We start from the raw sequence: 22,840 nt of genomic DNA on the forward strand, positions 1-22,840 counted from the left end.
TTCATAGTCTCTGGTGAAAAATCTGGTGTAATTCTGATAGGCTAGCCTTTGTATATTACTGGACCTTTTTCCCTTACTGCTTTTAGTATTCTATCTTTATTTAGTGCATTTGTTGTTCTGATTATTATGTGTTGGGAGGAATTTCTTTTCTGGTCCAGTCTATTTGGAGTTCTGTAGGTTTCTTGTATGTTCATGGGCATCTCTTTCTTTAGGTTTAGGAAGTTTTCTTCTATAATTTTGTTGAAGATATTTGCCGGTCCTTTGAGTTGAAAATCTTCATTCTCCTCTACTCCTATTTTCCGTAGGTTTGGTCTTCTCATTGTGTCCTGAATTTCCTGGATGTTTTGAGTTAGGATCTTTTTGCATTTTCCATTTTCTTTGATTTTTATGCCAATGTTCTCTATGGAATCTTCTGCATCTGAGATTCTCTCTTCCATCTCTTCTATTCTGTTGCTGATGCTCGAATCTATGGTTCCAGATTTCATTCCTAGGGTTTCTATCTCCACGTTGCCTCACTTTGAGTTTTCCTTATTGTGTCTACTTCCCTTTCTACGTCTTGGATGGTTTTATTCAATTCCATCACCTCTTTGGTTGTGTTTTCCTGCAATTCTTTAAGTGATTTTTGTGCTTCCTCTTTAAGCTCTTCTACCTGTTTAGCAGTGCTTTCCTGTATTTCTTTAAGTGAGTTATTAAAGTTCTTCTTGATGTCCTATACCATCATCATGAGAAATGCTTTTAAATCCGGGTCCAGCTTTTCTGGTGCCCTGGACTGGGCTAAGTGGGAGTGCTGGGTTCTGATGATGGTGAGTGGTCTTGGTTTCTGTTAGTAAGTGTCTTACGTTTACCTTTTGCCATCTCTTTTGTAGTCTTTCGAGTTAGTTGTTATAGTTGTCTCTGTTTAGAGATTGTTCCTCTGGTGATTCTGTTACCCTCTATCAACAGACCTGGGAGACTAGCTCTCTCCTCTGAGTTTCAGTGTTCAGAGCACTCTCTGTAGGCAAGCTCTCCTTTACAGGGAAGGTGCACAGATATCTGGCGTTCAGACCTCCCTCCTGGTCGAGGATGAAGGCCCAAAACAGGACCTTTCCCAGAAGCTGTGTTGCTTTGGCCTGTCACAGAAGCTGTTAGCTTCTGTAGTCCACACTCTTACCTGTGCAGACTAGTTTCCGCAGAGTCCCGGAACCAAGATGGCTCCCGCTTATCCTGAGGCAAAAGCTTCCCAGGCCAGATGGACACCTGTCCTCTGGACAGGAATGTGGTCTGATGTCTGGAGTCCGAAAAGGGCACTGCCTCAGAAGCTCTGTGGCTCCTGCCTGTCCCAGAAGCTGTTAGCTTCTGTGTGCACACTCACCTGTGCAGACTACTTTTCAGAGGAGTCAAAACAGCTTTCTTGTCACCACTTTCAGGGCACTTAGGAACTCACAGGTCAGCCTGTCACATTGGAATTATTCTGTGGAAAAAATAGAAACACTCCCTCTCTTCCCCATATTAACTTTCTGTTCAGAATCATGCCATGTGCCAATAAGTCGATCCTTTTCATAACTAGAAACCTGAATAGGTATTAAATAGTCACATGTGCATATTTTATTTATTTATTAATCAGAAATAAGAGTAGCAATTGACTATTTTCTCTGTCAAAGTATTGCTGTGGGCTCATAACAATAACTAGAATAAGCAGTGAATATTTGATTAGTATTGATCATGATTGATAACAATTGATCACAGAAGTTTCTTCTGCTTTTTATAAAGCCTTTTTGTTTCTCACCAGTTAATTTGAGTCTCACTTGATAGCACCTAACAAAGGCTTAAGTCCCCCTGTGGTGAGTTTAAGATGAGGTTGTAGCTGATTAACATCTCTTGGAAGGTTTTGAAAATAAAAAAATTTGAAGCAAATCAATTTCTCTTTCTTAGATTTTCTATACCACAATTTTCTAGTATAACTAAAGCCCTACATATTAAAAAAGATATTGCCTCTGAATCGTATGGAGCAACAACTACTCCCCAGAACTTTAAAGCTTATTGTGTGAAAGCAAAGATTTGAAGTAAACTTCCCTTTAGAGGCATTAGCTAATAAAATTCTTTCCACTTAGGAAACATTATACACTGAAAGATTCAAACTCTTAGCTTCTTGTATTGAAGCAGAGACAATAAAATTTTTCTTACATAATGTAAAACTATATTAGCCATACCTAGAGGCAAAATTTTCCAGTGATCACCAGTTCACTAGAAGCAAACCCTTTACAATTATCAGGATGCAAAGGAAAAAACAAACTTTTAAATTTATAATAACTTTATGTGAAGTAGGCAAGCCAGATTGTAATAAGTTCTACAGCCTGATTGACTTTTTATAAAATTTGAATTTAAGCATTATTTAGAACAACATCTGGATAAATCTGCAACAATGTTCTTTTAGCTAAAAAGAAATTCCCTTGAACACAAGGAGGAGTAAGGGCCCAAGAACTTTCATAGTCACAGTTTGCAAAACAAAAGAAAGCCACAAGCCCCACTGAGGCTGCTCTGAGCTTTGTATGGCTGTATAGCCACAAAGAGCTATATTAACACTCTCATAAAATGATTACTCTTGTAATTATCCTAATTACAATGTATAGGTGAATTAAAGATCTTAAATTTGCAATCAAACTGCAAGCTGCAGTCAATGGAACATTGGCAATTTTAATCATAATTTTTAAGTTTACCTAAAGTATCAGAATCTCAATTTTTAGTACTGAACTACTAGATTAGAAATCTTAAAGAGTATCTTAACTCATGATAATAAAGATGACAATGAAACAAATATCCCAGTTTTGTCAGCATTGAAAATTAGCAAAGTAACTGTCCTAACACACCCAATTAAATTATGTTTATCCAAAGTTCAAGTCATAGATAAACTCTTTAATTTTAAAATATTTTAAAGTATAATGTTTTGGTTGCATTGCTAAATAAATGACCAACTAGCTACATGTACCATCATAGATTTTCTTTTAAACAAATTATATACTTATCTATTAATCTCAGACCTAAGTTTAAATAAAACGGTGCTGTGGCGAATGATATGGCTCCATGGACTCCATCCTCTACGTGGTCATGGATGATGGGAACTCCAACCTTTCTGAGTCGTGTGACATAAATAAGTCCATCATCTCTTAGGATGTCATGTTCACATGTGAGGATGTAAGTTAATGGCAATTTCTGTAACTGGGAATCATTGACTAATAAAGGTGATGCCCTACTATCCACAAGTCCTGGATGGGATGCATTTAGATTTCCAAGAACTGGCATAGTGTAAACATGGTTCTTTTTGTACTTTTCAGGAAGGAAGTCACTCCAGTTAACAAACTTGAACAAATGTCTTGACTCTTGAGGCACATGAGCATTTCTCAGTATTGTCTTGGGCAATTCTTTATCTTCTGATAAATATAGACATGTCAGCCTAATTGCTACCTCCCTCGTCAGAAAGGGACCATGCTTATATTCTCTATGAGATGGCATTAAGGTATCAAGTGCCTGTAGTGCAGGATATAGCAAGGTTTGTGCCTTAATTTTGTTTTTGTAGTCTGGATCATCCTGTAGCTGTAAAACAATATGAGTGTTAATGAGTCAATAGCTTTTAAGCAGAAGGCGTGGCACCTTTGTTTTAGTCACTTGAGGTAAATAAATTTACAAACCCAGTGTCTAATGACTACTCTCATATTTTCTCATTCTTTGAAGCATGAACATCATTCATCTTCTTCAGTGAGAAAGTGGTACATACTCTCCTGTTCACACACATTCATTCACACATGGCAAGCAAATAGGACCATGATCTGGAGTCCTACTGAACATGACAGAAAGATTATGTTCAAAAATACTTTTTTAGTTTTTGGTGACAAGTTATTTTTATCTATATAAAACGTCTCGCCTCCCAAGTGATCTGGACATAGACATATGTCATGATACCCAACTTGCTTATAACAATGTTTGACAAATAGTAATTAAAGGAACAGACAATAAATATAATAAAACAGCATGTCAGTGCTCATTCAAATGAACATAACCATTTGTTGTTACATGTTGAAAACAGTACTATCATATGCCTTACCTTTAGCTAATTAGTATTATAATATGACAGAAAATACAAAAATCAGAAGGGCAAAAGGAAGTAGTCAAACAATTTATGTGTAATCTGTCTTTACCAAAAATGAGAGTTTGTAGCTTTAAGGATATTCTTCCCTCTCATTTTATAGTCCTGCTCACTTCAGGAGAAATGTACAGTGGCCTCCAAAGGATCATCACTTAAGCAGCACATGTGTTTTATACAGTACTACAACAACCACAAATGTCTGTCTCTACAGCCTTACAACCCTCCACAGGGGAGATCTGTTTAGATCAAGGACAAGCCCCATCAAAGAAGTTAATTTACATAAAGGAAGAGGATTAGTTGAACTCTCAACAACCCATCCCCCAAAAAATTATCTGACAAACTCCAAAATGCACATACAATAGGCACAGTCCAGCAAGTTCATAAGGAAAATGAAGAAAGAATTTTTTTTCCTAAGGAAATGTTGTCAGACTCTTGATCCTTCCCAGTGTCTTTAGGCTGGTACTTTTCCAAATTAAATGCAGTGTCCCAGATCATTTGGAGAGTAAGTAGTAGAAGAGTAAAACTGAGGCTAAGACAAGCAGTAGCTCTCTCATGTATAATTGACATGGTCCCCAATTCAGTTAATGCCTCCTGATGGTACTTGAGAAACAGGAAGATTATACTTCAGTTTAAGTTTTTTGTTTGTTTGTTTGGTTGGTTGGTTTGGTTTGGTTTGTGTTTTGGAGACAGGGTTTCTCTGTATAGCCCTGGCTGTTCCACTCACTTTGTAGATCAGGCTGGCCTCGAATTCAGAAATCTGCCTGCCTCTACCTCCTGAGTGCTAGGATTAAAGGCGTGTGCCACCACTCCCGGCTTCAGTTTAAGTTTTTCATGGCTCATTGAGATATACAAGAAATTTATGAGTTAAGTGAAATCTTATTCTTGGGAGATGGCTCAATTGGTAATATCATTGCCAGAATAAGCCTCAAGAACATGACCTGAAATTAGACCTGGATATAGTGGGAGCATCACCCCAGTGCTAGGCTAGGGTAGAGAAAGAAAGGAACATTTGAGTTTATTGGCTATTTAATCTAATAGGTGATCCTGGTGAGCTCCGGGATCAGTAGAAAGTAATATATGTATACTTTATATTGTGTGTGTGTGTGTGTGTGTGTGTGTGTGATTTTCAAGGCAAAACTGGTTTGTATATTAAGTTACAGGCCAACAAATGCCTCACAGTAAGAGCCTATTTCAGAAAGAAAAGAATAAAGAATGGAAAGGAAAATGAGGAAAAAGCAAGCTGACTGCCACATGCTTAAACACACATATGTATGACATATGTACATGTCAGAGCAAACAAATATGCACACTCATGTGAATATAAATCCATGAAGACACACAAAAAAGAGAAAAATTAATTAAATTAAATCACTCACACATTAATTAAAAAGAGAATAATGACTTTCTCAGCAATATTTTAAACTCCACAAAATTTACATCAAAAGAAACCAAGAAATGCCAGCAAATCAACAGGTTAGCAGAATGGAAAGAGCTAAGGTAAGGAGTGTCCCCAAAACAGTGGTTCCTGGTACACTAAAATACTTTCAGAGTATAACATACCAAATCTCCCAGAAGCTCTGGTAAATAGGACCTTCACTTATAATGGTCCTTATAAAGGACCAGTAATTGAAGGTCAGTAATTGAAGACTTATCATTGCTTGGATTTATTAACACCATGGAAATCTGAACAGTAACCACAAATATTTTATCCATTAACCAGCTGGAGAAATCATGGGGTCTGATTTGATCAAAGGGGGTCCAGATGTTAACAAAACTGCTGCCTTTTTTAGTCTTTTATATCTCACAGAGTTTTAAGGTAGTTACTTTGACCCCAGAGTCAATGTGTGGTGTTCAGCTTACTATGAACCCGGAGACCCTCTCCTTTATTGCACTGTACTAGAACCTTGGATGGAAAACCACTGCAGTTGGATGGCTATCCCCTCCTTCCTAGCTAGAAAAGCCAGATCATGAAAAGAGGTATATAATAACCACCATGTGATAGGTTTCTTGAATTATTTCAAGACTTTACATGAAGCTACCTTTACAAACTTTAGTAGACACCCCAGAGAAATGAAGAAGCATGTGTAGCAATTGTTGAGTAGAAACCGTTCCTTTTTCTTCCCAGTGTGGTTGACAAAGCAGAATACATGGAATGGAAGCAGAAAGGACAAGATCTGCTGGTAGGCAGTATTGATGCAGGTCTTATTGTTCCCACTCCAGGACACAACATTTTCCACAAATGTTTCACTCCTGATAGCCATACTTCTTCCCTTATATTGTCTGCTAATCTAGACTCCAACATCCTTACCCATCTTATTTCAAGACTTAGGTCAAATTTAATCTTCTTCAGTTACATGGTATATAAATTGTCCAATGATAATGACCCTATACTATCCACAACTACAGGGTTATCAGTCTAGTAACAATTATTGCAGATACCCTGGTGCATTTTTTTTTCATTTTACCTATATGCGTGCACCTGTATGTTTGTACATACAAACACCTAAGCAAGATAGTCACTTCCTAAATTCACAGAACAATATGCTTTAAGTCCAATGCACCAATGTTCAATTCTCACCTTGCATTAAAGACCATGTGTCAAACTATGTCCTAAAAATATATGCAGTTTGGAGCTGGAGAAATAGCCCAGTCAATAGCACTGGCTATTCTTCTAGAGGTCCTGATTTCCATTGCTAGCACTCACATGGTGGCTCACAACTGTCTGTAACTCCAGCCAGGGGATTGAGTGCCCACTCCTGTCCCTTTCAGACTATGCATGCAAGGATGAATCAACTAATACTATTTTGAGCTTTTTATACTCTTAAAAAAATGATAGATTGCAGTCATACAGACAGCAATTGCAGCATACAGTCACTGCAGTCATACAGACAGTATTTAAAAGCAGATAGCAGCTACTTAACAAGTATGTCTTCTAATTAATATAGGCAATGTGAATAAGTGCTGCACAAACCCATGGAAGAAAGTTGAGCCTTCAGGGAAGGAAAATACACTCATATTGAGCCTCATGAAAACATCATCCAAGAATGAATCCTTGAAAATGATCATGCACCAGCATCTATTTCTTACCCTATATACAAACTGACTAAAAGAATATGAGTAAGGTGAGAATGTTATTCCTTTAAAAAAATGACTCAAACTAGTTTGCAAAGGTCAAAAGATAAATGAAATGTGATAACATGTAATTCTACCCTTGCTATGTGGACAAAGCTGAAATTGTTTGATATTTCCTTTTAAATTCAGGATACAAAAATGATGTCACATTCAACAACATGACTCCTCATTCTGAAACTTCATGAAAAATTACAATTAAGACATATGAGCCTAGTAAGCTAGAGAATTGACTTAAAAACTGTAATACTCTTCCTCAGTAAAGTGGCACATTTTAATTACTTTTTTTGTTTTTGAATTTATAATATAATTTTATGATTTCTATCTTCCTTTTCCTCTATCAAACCATCTCTTATATGCCTCCTTGATCTGCTCCAAATATATGACTCCTTTTGTGTATGTAATCTCTAACATTTTATATTGGTTTTCAATAGCATGGTTTAGAATAGTGTAACAACATTGTTTTTAGTGGTGGTACATTAGAGATCATGTGTGAAAGTGCAGCCAAGGACTTGTCAAAAGCCCTGTATCCAAAAGGACCTCATGTTTGTTTAAAAGCTCAGAATCTATAATTTAAAATTCTTAATAATTTCTTTTACATGCAGTTCTATGCAATTGAACTTAATAGGATAGTGAATCATGTAGATGAGCATAGGAGATGGCATGTGTGTTTCACTGATGCTGACATGTAAATCCCACAATAGCTATTTCATTACAATAGCATATTTAATTCTATCCATCTCAGACTTTGCTTTATTTCTTGGCCCTTTTTACATTCACCAGAATTCTGAGCCCATGTTCCAGATCTGAATGTGAGATGCTAAAAAACCTGAAGATCCTGAAGATGTAATAGCCTTGGCTTCTCCTGAAATTAGAACTTGCTACCAATGAAGAAGAAGCAACAAATGAACCCCTTCACATTCTTTCTTCCTTATGTAATTTCCCATTTTAACCATTTACAGGGCAACTAAAGAATGTGAGAAAAATGGGTGAGCCATAGTGCTGTTACTGCCTATCCTTTGTTAATTTGCAGTAAGCAGAAAGTATAGATGCTGATGGGATGTGCACATTCATCCTATAATGGAGATAGTATCATACTTGTACTAGTGACATAATCTGTGCTCACTTCCACTCCTCTGCTAGGTATAAAATACATATCTAAGCACAAGACACACAAAGGCAGTGATTCTGCATGAATGATAGAGTACTTTCATTGGTATTTAAATGGCTACTGTGGGAAACATGTGTTAGCTGTTAAAGTTCTTGCCTCACAATGCATTAGAACCAGAGTTTGGTTCTCCAGAACCCATTTATGTGACATGTAGGCCTGTAGTGTGCTATTGCAGCCTGGGAAAGCAGAACTGGCATCATTAAGGTAAGTTGGCTAGCAAGAACAGCCAGATTGGTGAGATCTGAATTTGATTGAGAGACGCTTCCTCGATAAAGAAGTTGAATATCAAAGGCTATATTGTAACACTAGAATATGTTAGGAATTTTAGAAATGGCACAGACAAGACTCTATAAAGATATGCATAGTTTAAGAATATAATATAGCTTAAGATATGACTTTATCATATTTCTAAAACAGGAACTCTTTAATTTTTCTCAATAAAAGAAACAAAAGAAAATTGAAGAGGAAAATCATCATTGAAGACAGGTGTTCTAAAGATTCAGCTCAGATTCAGCTCAGTATCTTTGGTCAACCAATTGAATTATGAATTAAAAAGAAAAATATTCTGCAGAATTAATTAGCAAATGCTATTAATAGATAGCTCTTGGAAGTTCTAAAATCATATACTCTTTTATTTTCCAGTAAAAAATTTTATAATTTGCTCTTAATGACAGAAATGTTGTCAAGCTGTAGAAATGTGCCAGCAGTTAAGAGCACTTGCTGCATTTGTAGAGGATCCAAGTTTGAATCCCAGTACCTACATGGTAGCTCAAAACTGTCAATAACGTCACTTTCTGCGGAATACATTGCCATCTTCTGGCCTCTGTGAGCATTGCATGCACATGGGACTTAAACATTCATGCAGGCAAAACCACTCATACATGTAAAACATGAAAAAGTTAAGTAAAACTTTAGGAGAAAAAAGTTAAAATACAAAGAGATGTAAGATCATTATAAATGTGGTTATGCCCTTCCTGTAAACATGAACTGAAGTACACACATGCTTAGCTTTCTAGTGTCTATGAAGATTATTAAATTTACTTAGCAAATAATATGTGTCAATCCTTAAACATCATTAAATTTGACTCACTCTCTCAAATGAGCTATTGATTTTTTATGTCTGTTTTCTTTAAGGATGTGGCTCCAGTTGACTTCGCCTTAAGCAAAGCTGAAACATCCAAGAATATATGGGCAGTGCAAACTGTACTTGATGTGTGTCCTGGTTAGTTTTTGTCAAATCAGCACAAGCTAGAGATATCTAAGAACATAAAGCTACTTGGAAAATGTCTCTATAGGATTGGCCTGTGGCAAAAGTGTGGCATATTTTCGTAACTAGTGATTGCTGTAGCTGTACCCATCCCATTGTGGACAACACAGCTTCTGCGTGGGCTGTACTAGATGAAACTGACAGAGCAAGCCATGAGAGTCAAGCCAGTAAGCAGCATTTGTACAGAAATTTGAAAATCTCTTAAAGACTCTATCATGGCCATTTATGTGATATTTTGAATTAAGAACCACTAGAGTGAAATTTTTTGGTTACTTGGAACAATCAATACTGATTCTTCCTTCTTGGAATACAAAAGTATTTAATTAATTTATTATTTTACAGGATCCCACAGTAATAGACTTTGGAATTGTAGATAGACTTTGAATAATTTATAGTGACTGAACTGTCAAAGTCTTGGAATTTGCAAAGACTGTGGGACTTTAAAGTTGGAATATGTTGAATATTGGTATCACAATATTAATATAAGATATTAGGAATAAATAAGAGAGGAAAGGCTAGAGTTGAATGATGATCTGTTTCTGTGTCAAAGTGAAAAAAACTCAATTGTTCTGGCTGGTTTTGTTTTGTTTTATTTTGTTTGAAAACATGACAAAAGCTAGATTTATGTAACATGAGGGAACATGAAAGAAAATTCCTCTGTGACATTAGCCTATCGGTGAGACTATGAAGTGAACCAGGAGGAACAAGCCACTGGACACCATTTATACATGTCCTCTGCTTCATGACTCTTTCTGTGTGTCTTGGAGAAATGTAAACAAACAGCTCCACCCTCCTGCTCCATCCAGAGATAATCCCGCTCCTGCTTCCATGGCTTTTCTACCATGATGTAGTGTATCTTGTCACACCAAAACTCATTTCTCTTTTAGCTGCTTCTTGTCATCTTTTCTAGTTACAGAGACAAGAAATTAATTAATACACATCAAGTACAGTGATACCAACATCACAAGAGATATTACAATTGACCATTAAAATATTAACAGTAAAGCTTATATTAAATGGTAGTTCATAGTCCTTGGGATATTTTTTAAACTTGGTAGGCTAACTTGAGAAGAGTTTAAAAGGAAGATATTACATAGTTTCATGGAAGACCTTTTGTCTAGCAAGCACACAGCATTGGACATTGGATTCAATGCTCAGTAAACATGCACACACACACACACACACACACACACACACACACACACACACACTTACAGAGATAGAGATAGACAGAAAGAGATAGATGGGAGAAAGAGAAGGATTATGAAATCCTTATTTACTATTACTTACTTAAAACCAAAACTAAAGCTAAAATCATGCAAAATAATAAATTTACTGGATTATTTTACATTGTATAAGTTATAGTTTAAAAATAATAGAATCACAGCATCCAGACGATTTCTTTCATTTCAGGACTAAACTGTGCTGGTTTCTATCAGGTATAATATATATAACATACCAGTTGAGTCACTGTTGCTGCCAAGGTGCCCCCAGAGCTGTCTCCTGAAATACAGATGCGAGTGGGATCCACTCCATATTTTGCAAGAACTTTATCCTGAAGAAAGAACTTGATCACAAAAATACAATCTTCAAGGGCAGCTGGGAATAGATGCTGAGGAGCGAGCCTGTAGCTTTAAAGGTACAAACACACATACAAACAAAACCAGTGGAGAAATTATGATTATGTTTATGTTTTCAATTATATCTCAATTTTCCCAGATTTTTTTTAATTAGCCCACTTTGAACGTTTAACTCCATCAACTAATCCTGGGCTTACTAACAGTTTCAATTTTAAAACAAGAAGTAGATTCTGGTTTAAAGGGTTTGTGGTATTGTTTCTACTGGGAGAAGAGTGAGAATGGATGCATCTTTGCCCTCAGAAAATCTATAAGCTTCACCAGGCCCTCAATAAAGACAGGGATTCAAAAGCAACTCATGATTATTGATTAGATAATTCAAGTAATTTAAAATTAGAAAATCTTAGAGAAAAACATTGGTATCTCTCTTTAATTAGAAATTTATTTAGTCCAGAGACTGCCACACAGAAGGATCTAACCCATGATCAGCCACCAAACGCGGATACTATTGCATATGCCAGGAAGATTTTGCTGAAAGGACCCTGATATGCCTGTCTCTTGTGAGGCTATGCCAGTGCATGGCAAACACAGAAGTTGATGCTCACAGTCAGCTATTGGATGGAACACAGGGCCCCCAATGGAGGAGCTTCAGAAAGTACCCAAGGAGCTGAAGGAGGCTACAGCCCTATGAACTAACTAACCAGTACCCCCCCCCCCCAGAGCTTGTGTCTCTAGCTGCATATGTAGCAGAAGATGGTCTAGTTGGCCATCATTGCGAAGAGAGGCCCCTTGGTCTTGCAAACTTTATATGCCCCAGTACAGAAGAACACCAGGGCCAAGAAGTGGGAATGGGTGGGTAGGGGAGCAGAGGGTGGGAGAGGGTTTAGGGGACTTTTGGTATAGCATTAGAAATGTAAATGAAGAAAATATCTAATAAAAAATTGGAAAAAGAGAAAAGAGAGATTTATTTAAATCAAAATTCCACAGAAAGGTAGAATTTCATTTAATAAGCATGAAGATTTGAATTAAAATTAAGAGTTTGATATAAGAACATATAAAGTATATTACTAAAATATTGTAAGTCTTAAGACAAAATAGTATCACAATTTGTGCATCCCCCCTTCTTGCCCACCTCTCACTGGGTTCTGTTATAAAGGCACACCTCAATTGAGCTGTCTCACTTTTTAACTCTCACTTTTAGACACTAAAATATTCATTGATTTCTTCAATTAATCACAGCTCTATGACAAACTATGATATTCAGATATTCCTTGTGAATTTATAAATTTTAAGAAGTGTCTAGGACACCTGCAAGAACCCACACAGGATCCCCCACAGGATCTTAAGACCTCTGGTGAGTAGAACACAGTGTCTGCTCCAATCCAATTGCTCGGAACCTGAGACTGCATTATCTAGGGAAGCAGATAGCCTGGCCTGATTAGGGGCACAAGTCCCTTTCGGTCCACTCCAGCACCGGTGTTCCTTGCCCTCGGAGTCTCTGGACACCTGCAAGGACCCACACACACTCTAGAAAAAACAAGAAAGTAATCCCTCAACAAACCAAAAAGAAGACAGCCACAAAAACAGAATGCCAACTCTAAAACAAAAACAATAGGAAGCAACAATTACTTTCCCTTAATATCTCTTAATATCAATGGAACCAATTCCCCAATAAAAAGACACAGACTAACAGACTGGCTACACAAACAGGACCCAACTTTCTGATGCTTACAGGAAACCCATCTCAGGGAAAAAGACAGACACTACCTCAGAGTGAAAGGCTAGAAAACAATTTTCCAAGCAAATGGCCTGAAGAAACAAGCTGGAGTAGCCATTCTAATATCAAATAAAATCGACTTCCAACCCAAAGTTATCAAAAAAGACAAGGAGTGACACTTCATACTCATCAAAGGTAATATCCTCCAAGAGGAACTCTCAATTCTGAATATCTATGCTCCAAATGCAAGGGCAGCCACATTCATTAAAGACACTTTAGTAAAGCTCAAAGCACACAATAATAGTGGGAGACTTCAACACACCACTTTCACCAATGGACAGATCATGGAAACAGAAACTAAATAGGGACACAGTGAAACTAACAGAAGTTATGAAACAAATGGACTTAACAGATATTACAGAACAATTTATCCTAAAACAAAAGGATATACCTTCTTCTCAGCACTTCAAGGGACCTTCTCCAAAACTGACCATATAATTGGTCACAAAACAGGCCTCAACAGATACAAAAATATTGAAATTGCCCCATGCATCCTATCAGACCACCATGGACTAAGGCTGATCTTCAACAATAACATGAGTAATGGAAAGCCAACATTCTTGTGGAAACTGAACAACACTCTTCTCAATGATATCTTGGTGAAGGAAGAAATAAAGAAAGAAATTAAAGACTTTTTGGAGTTTAATGAAAATGAAGTCACAACATACCCTAACCTATGGGACACAATGACAGCATTTCTAAGAGGGAAACTCATAGCTCTGAGTGCCTCCAAAAAGAAACTAGAGAGAGCACACATTAGCAGCTTGACATCACATCTAAAATCTCTAGAAAAAAAGGAAGAAAATTCACCCAAGAGGAGTAGACAGCAGGAAATAATTAAACTCAGGGGCGAAATCAACCAAGTAGAAACAAGAAGAACTATTCAAAGAATCAACCAAACAAGGAGTTGGTTCTTTGAGAAAATCAACAAGATAGATAAACCCTTGCTAGACTCATTAGAGGGCACAAGGACAGCATCCTAATTAACAAAATCAGAAATGAAAAGGGAGACATAACAACAGATCCTGAAGAAATCCAAAACACCATCAGATCCTTCTAAAAAGGCTATACTCAACAAAACTGGAAAACCTGGACGAAATGAGCAAATTTCTAGACAGATACCAGGTACCAAAGTTAAATCAGGATCATGTTAACAATCTAAACAGTCCCATATCCCCAACGAAATAGAAGCAGTCATTAATAGTCTCCCAGCCAAAAAAAATCCCAGGACCAGATGGGTTTAGTGCAGAGTTCTATCAGACCTTCCAAGAAGATCTAATTCCAGTTCTGCACAAACGATTCCACAAAATAGAAGTAGAAGGAACTCTACCCAACTCATTCTATGAAGCCACAATTACTCTGATACCTAAACCACAGAAAGATCCAACAAAGATAGAGAACTTCAGACCAATTTCCCTTATGAATATTGATGCAAAAATACTAAATAAAATTCTCGCTAACCGAATCCAAGAACACATTACAACAATCATCCATCCTGACCAAGAAGGTTTTATTTCAGGGATGCAGGGATGGTTTAATATACTGAAATCCATCAACATAATCCATTATATAAACAAACTCAAAGACAAAAACCACATGATCATCTCATTGGATACAGAAAAAGCATTCGACAAGATCCAACACCCATTCATGATAAAAGTCTTGGAAAGATCAGGAATTCAAGGCCCATACCTAACCATGATAAAAGTAATCTACAGCAAACCAGTAGCCAACATCAAAGTAAATGGTGAGAAGCTGGAAGCAATCCCACTAAAATCAGGGACTAGACAAGGCTATCCACTCTCTCCCTACCTATTCAACATTGTACTTGAAGTCCTAGCCAGAGCAGTTCGACAACAAAAGGAGATCAAGGGGATACAAATTGGAAAAGATGAAGTCAAAATATCACTTTTTGCAGATGATATGATAGTATATGTAAGTGATCCTAAAAATTCCACCAGAGAACTCCTAAACCTGATAAACAGCTTCAGTGAAGTAGCTGGATATAAAATTAACTCAAACAAGTCAATGGCCTTTCTCTACACAAAGAATAAACACGCTGAGAAAGAAATTAGGGAAACAACACCCTTCTCAATAGTCACAAATATTATAAAATATCTTGGCGTGACTCCAACTAAGGAAGTGAAAAATCTGTATGATAAGAACTTCGAGTCTCTGAAGAAAGAAATTAAAGAAGATCTAAGAAGATGAAAAGATCTCCCATGCTCATGGATTGGCAGGATCAACATTGTAAAAATGGCTATCTTGCCAAAAGCAATCTACAGATTCAATGCAATCCCCATCAAAATTCCAACTCAATTCTTCAACGAATTAGAAAGAGAGATCTGCAAATTCATCTGGAATAACAAAAAACCTAGGATAGCAAAAACTCTTCTCAAGGATAAAAGAACCTCTGGTGGAATCACCATGCCTGACCTAAAGCTTTACTACAGAGCAATTGTGATAAAAACTGCATGGTACTGGTATAGTGACAGACAAGTAGACCAATGGAATAGAATTGAAGATCCAGAAATGAACCCACACACCTATGGTCACTTGATCTTCGACAAGGGTGCTAAAACCATCCAGTGGAAGAAAGACAGCATTTTCAACAAATAGTGCAGGCACAACTGGTGGTTATCATGTAGAAGAATGTGAATCTATCCATTCCTATCTCCTTGTACTAAGGTCAAATCTAAGTGGATCAAGGAACTCCACATAAAACCAGAGACACTGAAACTTATACAGGAGAAAGTGAGGAAAAGCCTCGAAGAGATGGGCACAGGGGAAAAATTCCTGAATAGAACAGCAATGGCTTGTGCTGTAAGATCGAGAATTGACAAATGGGACCTCATGAAACTGCAATGGTTCTGCAAGGCAAAAGACACCGTCAATAAGACAAAAAGGCCACCAACTGATTGGGAAAGGATCTTTACCTATCCTAAATCAGATAGGGGAATAATATCCACTATATATAAAGAACTCAAGAAGGTGGACTCCAGAAAATCAAATAACCCCATTAAAAATGGGGCTCAGAGCTAAACAAAGAATTCTTACCTAAGGAATACGGAGTGGCTGAGAAGCACCTGAAAAAATGTTCAACATCCTTAATCATCAGGGAAATGCAAATCAAAACAACCCTGAGATTCCACCTCACACCAGTCAGAATGGCTATGTTCAAAAATTCAGGTGACAGCAGATGCTGGCGAGGATGTGGAGAAAGAGAAACACTCCTTCATTGTTGGTGGGATTGCAAGCTTGTACAACCACTCTGGAAACCAGTCTGGCGGTTCCTCAGAAAATTGGACATAGTACTACCGGAGGATCCAGCAATACCTCTCTTGGGCATATATCCAGAAGATGTCCCAACCGGTAAGAAGGACACATGCTCCACTATGTTCATAGCAGCCTTATTTATAATAGCCAGAAGCTGGAAAGAACCCAGATGCCCCTCAACAGAGGAATGGATACAAAAAATGTGGTACATTTACACAATGGAGTACTACTCAGCTATTAAAAGGAATGAATTTATGAAATTCCTAGGCAAATAGTTGGACCTGGAGGGCATCATCCTGAGTGAGGTAAGCCAATCACAAAAGAACTCAAATGATATGTACTCACTGATAAGTGGATATTAGCCCAGAAACTTAGTATACCCGAGATATAAGATACAATTTGCAAAACACATGAAACTGAAGAAGCACGAAGACCAAAGCGTGGATACTTTGCCTCTTCTTAGAAATGGAAACAATCACCCATGGAAGGAGTTACAGAGACAAAGTTTGGAGCTGAGACAAAAGGATGGACCATCTAGAAACTGCCATATCCCAGGGATCCATCCCATAATTAGCCTCCAAATGATGACACCATTGCATATACTAGCATGCGTTTCCTGAAAGGACCCTGATATAGCTGTCTCTTGTGAGACTAGGCTGGGGCCTAGCAAACACATAATGGATGCTCAAAGTCAGCTATTGAATGTATCACAGGGCCCCCAATGGAGGAGCTAGAGAAAGTATCCAAGGAGCTAAAGGGATCTGCATCCCTACAGTTGGAACAACATTATGAACTAACCAGTACCCCGGAGCTCTTGACTCTAGCTTCATATGTATCAAAAGATGGCCTAGTTGGCCATCACTGGAAAGAGAGGCCCATTGGACATGCAAACTTTATATGCCCCAGTACAGGGGAATGCCAGGGCAAAAAAGTGGGAATGGGTGGATAGGGGAGTGGGGGGGGTAGGGCATGGGAACTTTTGAGCTAGCATTGGAAATGTAATTGAGGAAAATACGTAATAAAAAAATGGAAAAAAATGAAGTGTCTAAGTTTTTTTAAGTAGCATAATATCAACCAAGAACATTAAAATATTTCACAGTAATTACAAAAATACCTAAAAACTATAGAATGCTTAAACTATATATACCTTATTTAATTGTTTAAAAAATTCTTTAAGTTGTGATGTGGAAATATTGGTTAATTATAACGAGGAAAGCAAACTATCATTACTGTTTAGAAATTTCTCAGACATGTAATTCCACTTGTTTTGAAGAGGTAGCTGTAAACAAGACAGTACTGAACTTTCTAGTCTTTGCTACTTAACTCTACAATATCATCAGTCAAAATTCTTTTTAGCATTTCTGCACAAGTCTAAAGTTTTGTAAACTAATTTCTGTATTATAATATCTGTAAGTAAAAGCTAATCTTCTCCAACTTCATGATAGGATTTAAGAAGTGCTGTATACACCAATTAGGTCATAAAGTAACAGGCATATATAAAACTTTCCAGTATATTTTTAGACATATGAGCAGTAAAAGTCATAAAATACTAAGAGCTGTCATATAAAAGATTCTTGCAATATTAGAATGGTCCCTGCATTGATTATAATATTAATGAACCCTGGAATAATTCTATTACACATTGTTTTTGTTATTATGTCAAATAAAGCCCAAAACCTCCCAGATATGATGGATATACATTGTAGGTATATTACCTGTGTAGGCTTTATGTTCTCAGAGCTATCACTGCTCTATGGACAAAGATGCTTACTTCTCTGTATCTCATGTGTGTCTACCATGGCAGAGATGAAAGCAAAATTGTGCCTGTTGAAGAATCACTGATATTATAGTACTAAGAAAAAGAATTATAAATAAAAATCCCCCAGCAGTAGCCCAGCCACCATTGAGGACTGTGAGACTTGGATTATAAACAAAAGACCACAAAACTAAAGATTGCCAGGTCTCTTACTCTGGAGCCATAACAACAGCATCAAGTTTGTTGGATGTCCATCGGTTTACAGAATCATAAGGCAGCATCTCTGGAATGGAAGAAATAAGTGTAGAGCAGAGCTGCATAAAAGCCAAGCAATTTTCATCTAGACACATCACCCATACACATCTATAAATCATAGATTATTTGAATTGTGGTTACTTGATGGAAACCTGTCCATTGACACTTCTGTCACCTCATGTAGGAAAACTGGAGTAACAAGACCATTATATCTCCTGCCTACTAAATTACTCCTGAGCTGGGCCAGAAGACAAATTCAGTTTGGTCACAATGAAATAAGCAAGCTGCGACGTTCTGATGACTTGCTGTGTTCTCTCAGAAAACTTCCACTGGGTTCTTTTTGTTGCTCACTCATATGACCCTCGCTGCAGAGCACAGTCTACAAACATGCTCTGTTCTTGTCTGGGGTCAGTTTTATCAGGAGAAGGCATATGCCTGAGCAGTGTGGAAAGAAGCTACACCAGACAATATTGCACCAACGGTGACCACGGACAATGGTGAAGATCATAATCCCAAAGCTTTAGAAGTAACAAATCATTCTTTGTTGATTTTTATTTCTGGAAGAAGAAAAAGTGTATGCCTCGACTCTCTTGAAATAACTCCTGTCATATCCATTAAACTGGCTTTACATCAGAACTCTAGAAATAAGTTGAAGACAATATAATCATCACTGTAATATAAACCAGATTGTAATATAATTAATCTTTAAAGATCTTTTGGAGTCCTTGTAATTCTTAATAATGGAACTTTAACTTACTATATATACTTCTTGGGGTAATTCTTTAAAAAAAAAAAAAAAAAAAAAGCTCTTTTCCCTTATGCAAAGCTTAAACTTTTAAGTAAAGTCATTCATATTTAATACATTTACAACTAAACTTTAAGTTACTTTTCTGAATATAAGGGAAAATATAGTTGTAGTTAAATCAGTCAACATATTCATGCTTGTATCTAGTGATTATACAAAGAGGTGGGAATAAGTTAGGGTAAATTTATGATCAAATCTTAACAGAAAACAATGTCAAAATTCATTGTGAAAACACAATCACTTAAAGAGAATAAAATTGTATTCATGCTGTAAAACACAAGCATAATGACTACTATCAACTGTTTAAGGGGAAAACTAAATCACTGCGGGAAAAAGTGTATCAAGGTCATGAGAATGCACAGTGTTCCATTTACTCTAATAAATGCAATCAAGTGAAACCTACATTTAAATCCATACTTACTGAAGCTTCCCAAGATATAGGCGCCACCATGAATGTAAATCACAGCTGGTCTCTGTTTTTCAGACTTTCTTTTGGGTAAATACAGACGAACAGGAATGTCACTGAAGTCTGTGTCGATCACTGTAATGTTTTCATCTGAAACTGGCTTTGTGTTTTGAGCTTCCATTAATATGGCAAAAAACTCTTCAAATTTCATAAGACCCATATTTTCCAACAATGTACCCTATTACAACAACATCCAAATGTAAACATTAATATTTAAATGTTAGTAATAGTAAATGCACATAGGAATTAAATGGGAAAAAAGTTAGTAGGTAGTGTTTGGGGCAATGGGCTACGCGCAGACAGCCTGGTTTCCAGTCAAGGCTAGATCTTGAACCCCAGGACCCGATAGTGATAATTCACTTACATGGGAAGGAAGGAGTTCTCTCATGTCTCGTGGGCCCTGGCTTCTGTCGGAGTTACCAGAGTTACCCGCCCCCACAACCCAGACAAGAGAGGCATGGCTATCAGCCACTTAGGAATAGCACCAAGCCCTCCCACATTCAAATAAGGCTTCCCCCAAACTCTCAGTCCAAGTCAATGAGAGGTGCCTGCTGTCAAACCCTAAATAACCCCCAGAACTGTATATAGAGCCATGCAGGGAATTAAAGGTATGTGAGAACTATTCCTTTGTCTGAGCCTTTTGTTCCAAGAGCTGTAACACTCCGGAAGATCTCTTCTCTCCACCTGAGGTCCTGTCGAATTCCTCACTGCAGATTCTCTTTATTAAGCTCATCCAAATATGTGTGCTTGATCTTCCTGGAATAATGGGATAATGGATTATATTCTACGTTGTAAATTAAAATAAGCATCCTCTCACTTAGGTTGCTTTTGCCAGGGTATATTATTACAGAAATCAGAATGATAATAGGGCAGTTGCTTAGCATGGGGAGATCACCATCCTTCTGCAGCAAAATAGCCATGTCTTCCTCATCTACCATCCATTGCTGCATCTTCTCTGACTATTGACTCTTTGTCTACTTCCCAAACATTCCTATTTTCATAATAGCCAAAGGCTTCCTAACAGAAGCATATTTTGGTTAAAGAGAATGAGACGTATTCATGAGTTCAGATTTAGGCACTGCCATTAATAAAGTCTCAATCCCAACAACATGGACCTAAAGACAAACAACAGAAGCAGAAGCTGCCAAAATGTGGCCTTTAGGTGATGTGGGTTTGTGAGGCATGTCAGGGTGTATGTGCCATATAGCACACTTTTTGCTCGAAACAGAAATGTGCCCTACTCATGAGTACACAGAGTAGCTTTCTAGTGGATTTTACAGATAAGCTATTATAACACACAAATACATAAGCATATAGAACAGACATCTCTATAATTATTACACAAATAATTGTTGAATTATATGAAAAATAGAAGTAAATGCCACTATCAAAATATTATTCTGATTATTACAATATAACTTATTTAATATCAACATAACACTTGCATAAAGTTGTAACGAAATTATTACTATTGAGTTGATAATTAACACAGTTAATATTGATCATATATTTGGCATAAGAATATTTTGAATATAGGAAGCTTATGAATTACCTTTAAAAGGGGAAAGATACTAAAACAATGAAAAGTTTAATATATACAAACTTTTATAATCTGAATGGTCTATACACATGAGTTTAAGAAAATATGTGAGCCGAAAAAACATCAAGTATACTTAAACATCTGAACAACTACCAAAATATTCTTTTAGGAATACTAGTTCTTTTGTGTCATCAATATGTTATTAACTTTACAAATAGCATCTTTAAAACACTGTGATTCCTTCAATAGTCAATAAAGCATATTAATGATTAGCTCAAATGTTAACCACATGAACTATAGTAATTTGTAGATGTAGCACTAAAGAAAAGCAAAGTATCTTTCAAAATACTGATGAAAGAAAATTTCATATCTATTCATAACAAAATTTCCCAATTTCTCAGGAAAAAAGTATTACCATAAGTGCTGATATTTTCATTCCAGCATGTATGACTCTCACTTTCCATGGCTCTTCAACGTTTTCTGGTATGGGTATATAAGTCTGATAAGCAAGGAAGATAAAAAAGAATCCAAAGCACAGAGTTTTGTACCTCATGGTAAATCTGCAAACTTCTTTATGTGAGTAGTCAAATGCGGTCTCACATATAAATTGCTAAGTCGTAAGACAAAGGTAGAAGACACTTCTATCTGGGTCAAATGACAACATAGAAACACCCAGGGAAGTTTAAGCACTATGATCAGTTCATAGTTACAACAGGTTATGCAACTGTGTTTTTGGTAGAACAAAGTGTACTGTGAAGCATATATTAATGGTTTGTATTAAGAGCAAAAATATTACAGAATAGCAAATTCTTGTTTAACATAAGTGAAGCACATTTTAGTGGGACTCTTAGAACAGCACAGGAAAGATTAAAAATCCATTTTGGTGACATTTTACCAAAAGCATAGATAAGAAGTTTAAAAAAATAGGGATAACATTGAATCAACCTAACGACTAAAGTCTATAGCACAATAAAATATACTGTGTGAGGTGAGCAATGGACTGTAGGACAGGAAACTAAATGCTTGTCAAATTTACACATTTAACTCACTTGGAGATTAGGCAGTATTAAAATATCACATATGAAGGTTAAATTTAGGAAATTCACATATATTTGCATTATGAGAATAATATGTATTCATTAAGCAATCATTCATTGCAACATTGTGTCTGTCATATTTTACATTAAGTAAAAGATGTAAGTACTAGATTAAACCTGATTTATGCCCATTCCTTTGATGAAACACCCTTGCTCTATTTGTTTGTCCTGAGGTCTTTCTACCAATATTGTAATAGAATAATTCCCTTATTTATGTCCACTTTCAAGGTTCTCCAAAAAGTTTGAGGCAGAAGCTATTGTTGGCATGACATTCCATGTTCTTGCTTACTATTGTGTTTACCAACCCTATGTTGATATCTACCAGAACGAAAAAAATATCAGAAGAAAGTAATTCTTCAAAAGCATTTGGGACAACAGAACTACATGCAACATGGATAGAAGATGTTGAGCAGGTTATACTTATACAGTTAAGACTATATATGCATACACATATACACATATGTAAGTAACAACAATTAATTAAAGAGTCCATGAATTTGAAAAGAACAGCAAAGAGCAGTATATTGGAGTGTTTGGAGGGAGACAAAGAAGGTAAGAAATGAGGTAGTTATATTGTAAACTCAAAAAATAAAAGAAATGATTT

At 36.7% G+C, this 22,840-nt stretch overlaps 1 protein-coding gene across 1 annotated transcript; it reads right to left on the minus strand.

Annotated features, from left to right (window-relative positions):
• Positions 1–2,967: 2,967 nt before the first annotated feature.
• On the minus strand, positions 2,968–21,692 carry LOC110291974 (arylacetamide deacetylase-like 2). Its single transcript, XM_021159153.1, has 5 exons — positions 21,555–21,692; positions 19,555–19,777; positions 18,287–18,356; positions 11,147–11,318; positions 2,968–3,570 (listed from the first exon to the last, which is right to left on the minus strand). The coding sequence occupies exons 1-5, from the start codon at positions 21,690–21,692 to the stop codon at positions 2,968–2,970; spliced, it is 1,206 nt and encodes a 401-aa protein (XP_021014812.1).
• Between the last annotated feature and the right edge of the window lie 1,148 nt (positions 21,693–22,840).

The sequence above is a fragment of the Mus caroli genome, unplaced genomic scaffold (genome assembly GCF_978045245.1).
Source record: "Mus caroli unplaced genomic scaffold, Mus_caroli_1 scaffold_3, whole genome shotgun sequence".
Lineage (NCBI taxonomy): Eukaryota > Metazoa > Chordata > Mammalia > Rodentia > Muridae > Mus > Mus caroli.

Coding starts and splice junctions, on each gene's coding strand:
- LOC110291974 (XM_021159153.1), bottom strand. CDS start 21,692: ATGAGGTACAAAACTCTGTGCTTTGGATTCTTTTTTATCTTCCTTGCT. Junction 11,319..18,286: donor GCTGTTGTTATGGCTCCAGA/GTAAGAGACCTG, acceptor GTACCTTTAAAG/CTACAGGCTCGCTCCTCAGC. Junction 3,571..11,146: donor CAGCAACAGTGACTCAACTG/GTATGTTATATA, acceptor ATTGTTTTACAG/CTACAGGATGATCCAGACTA.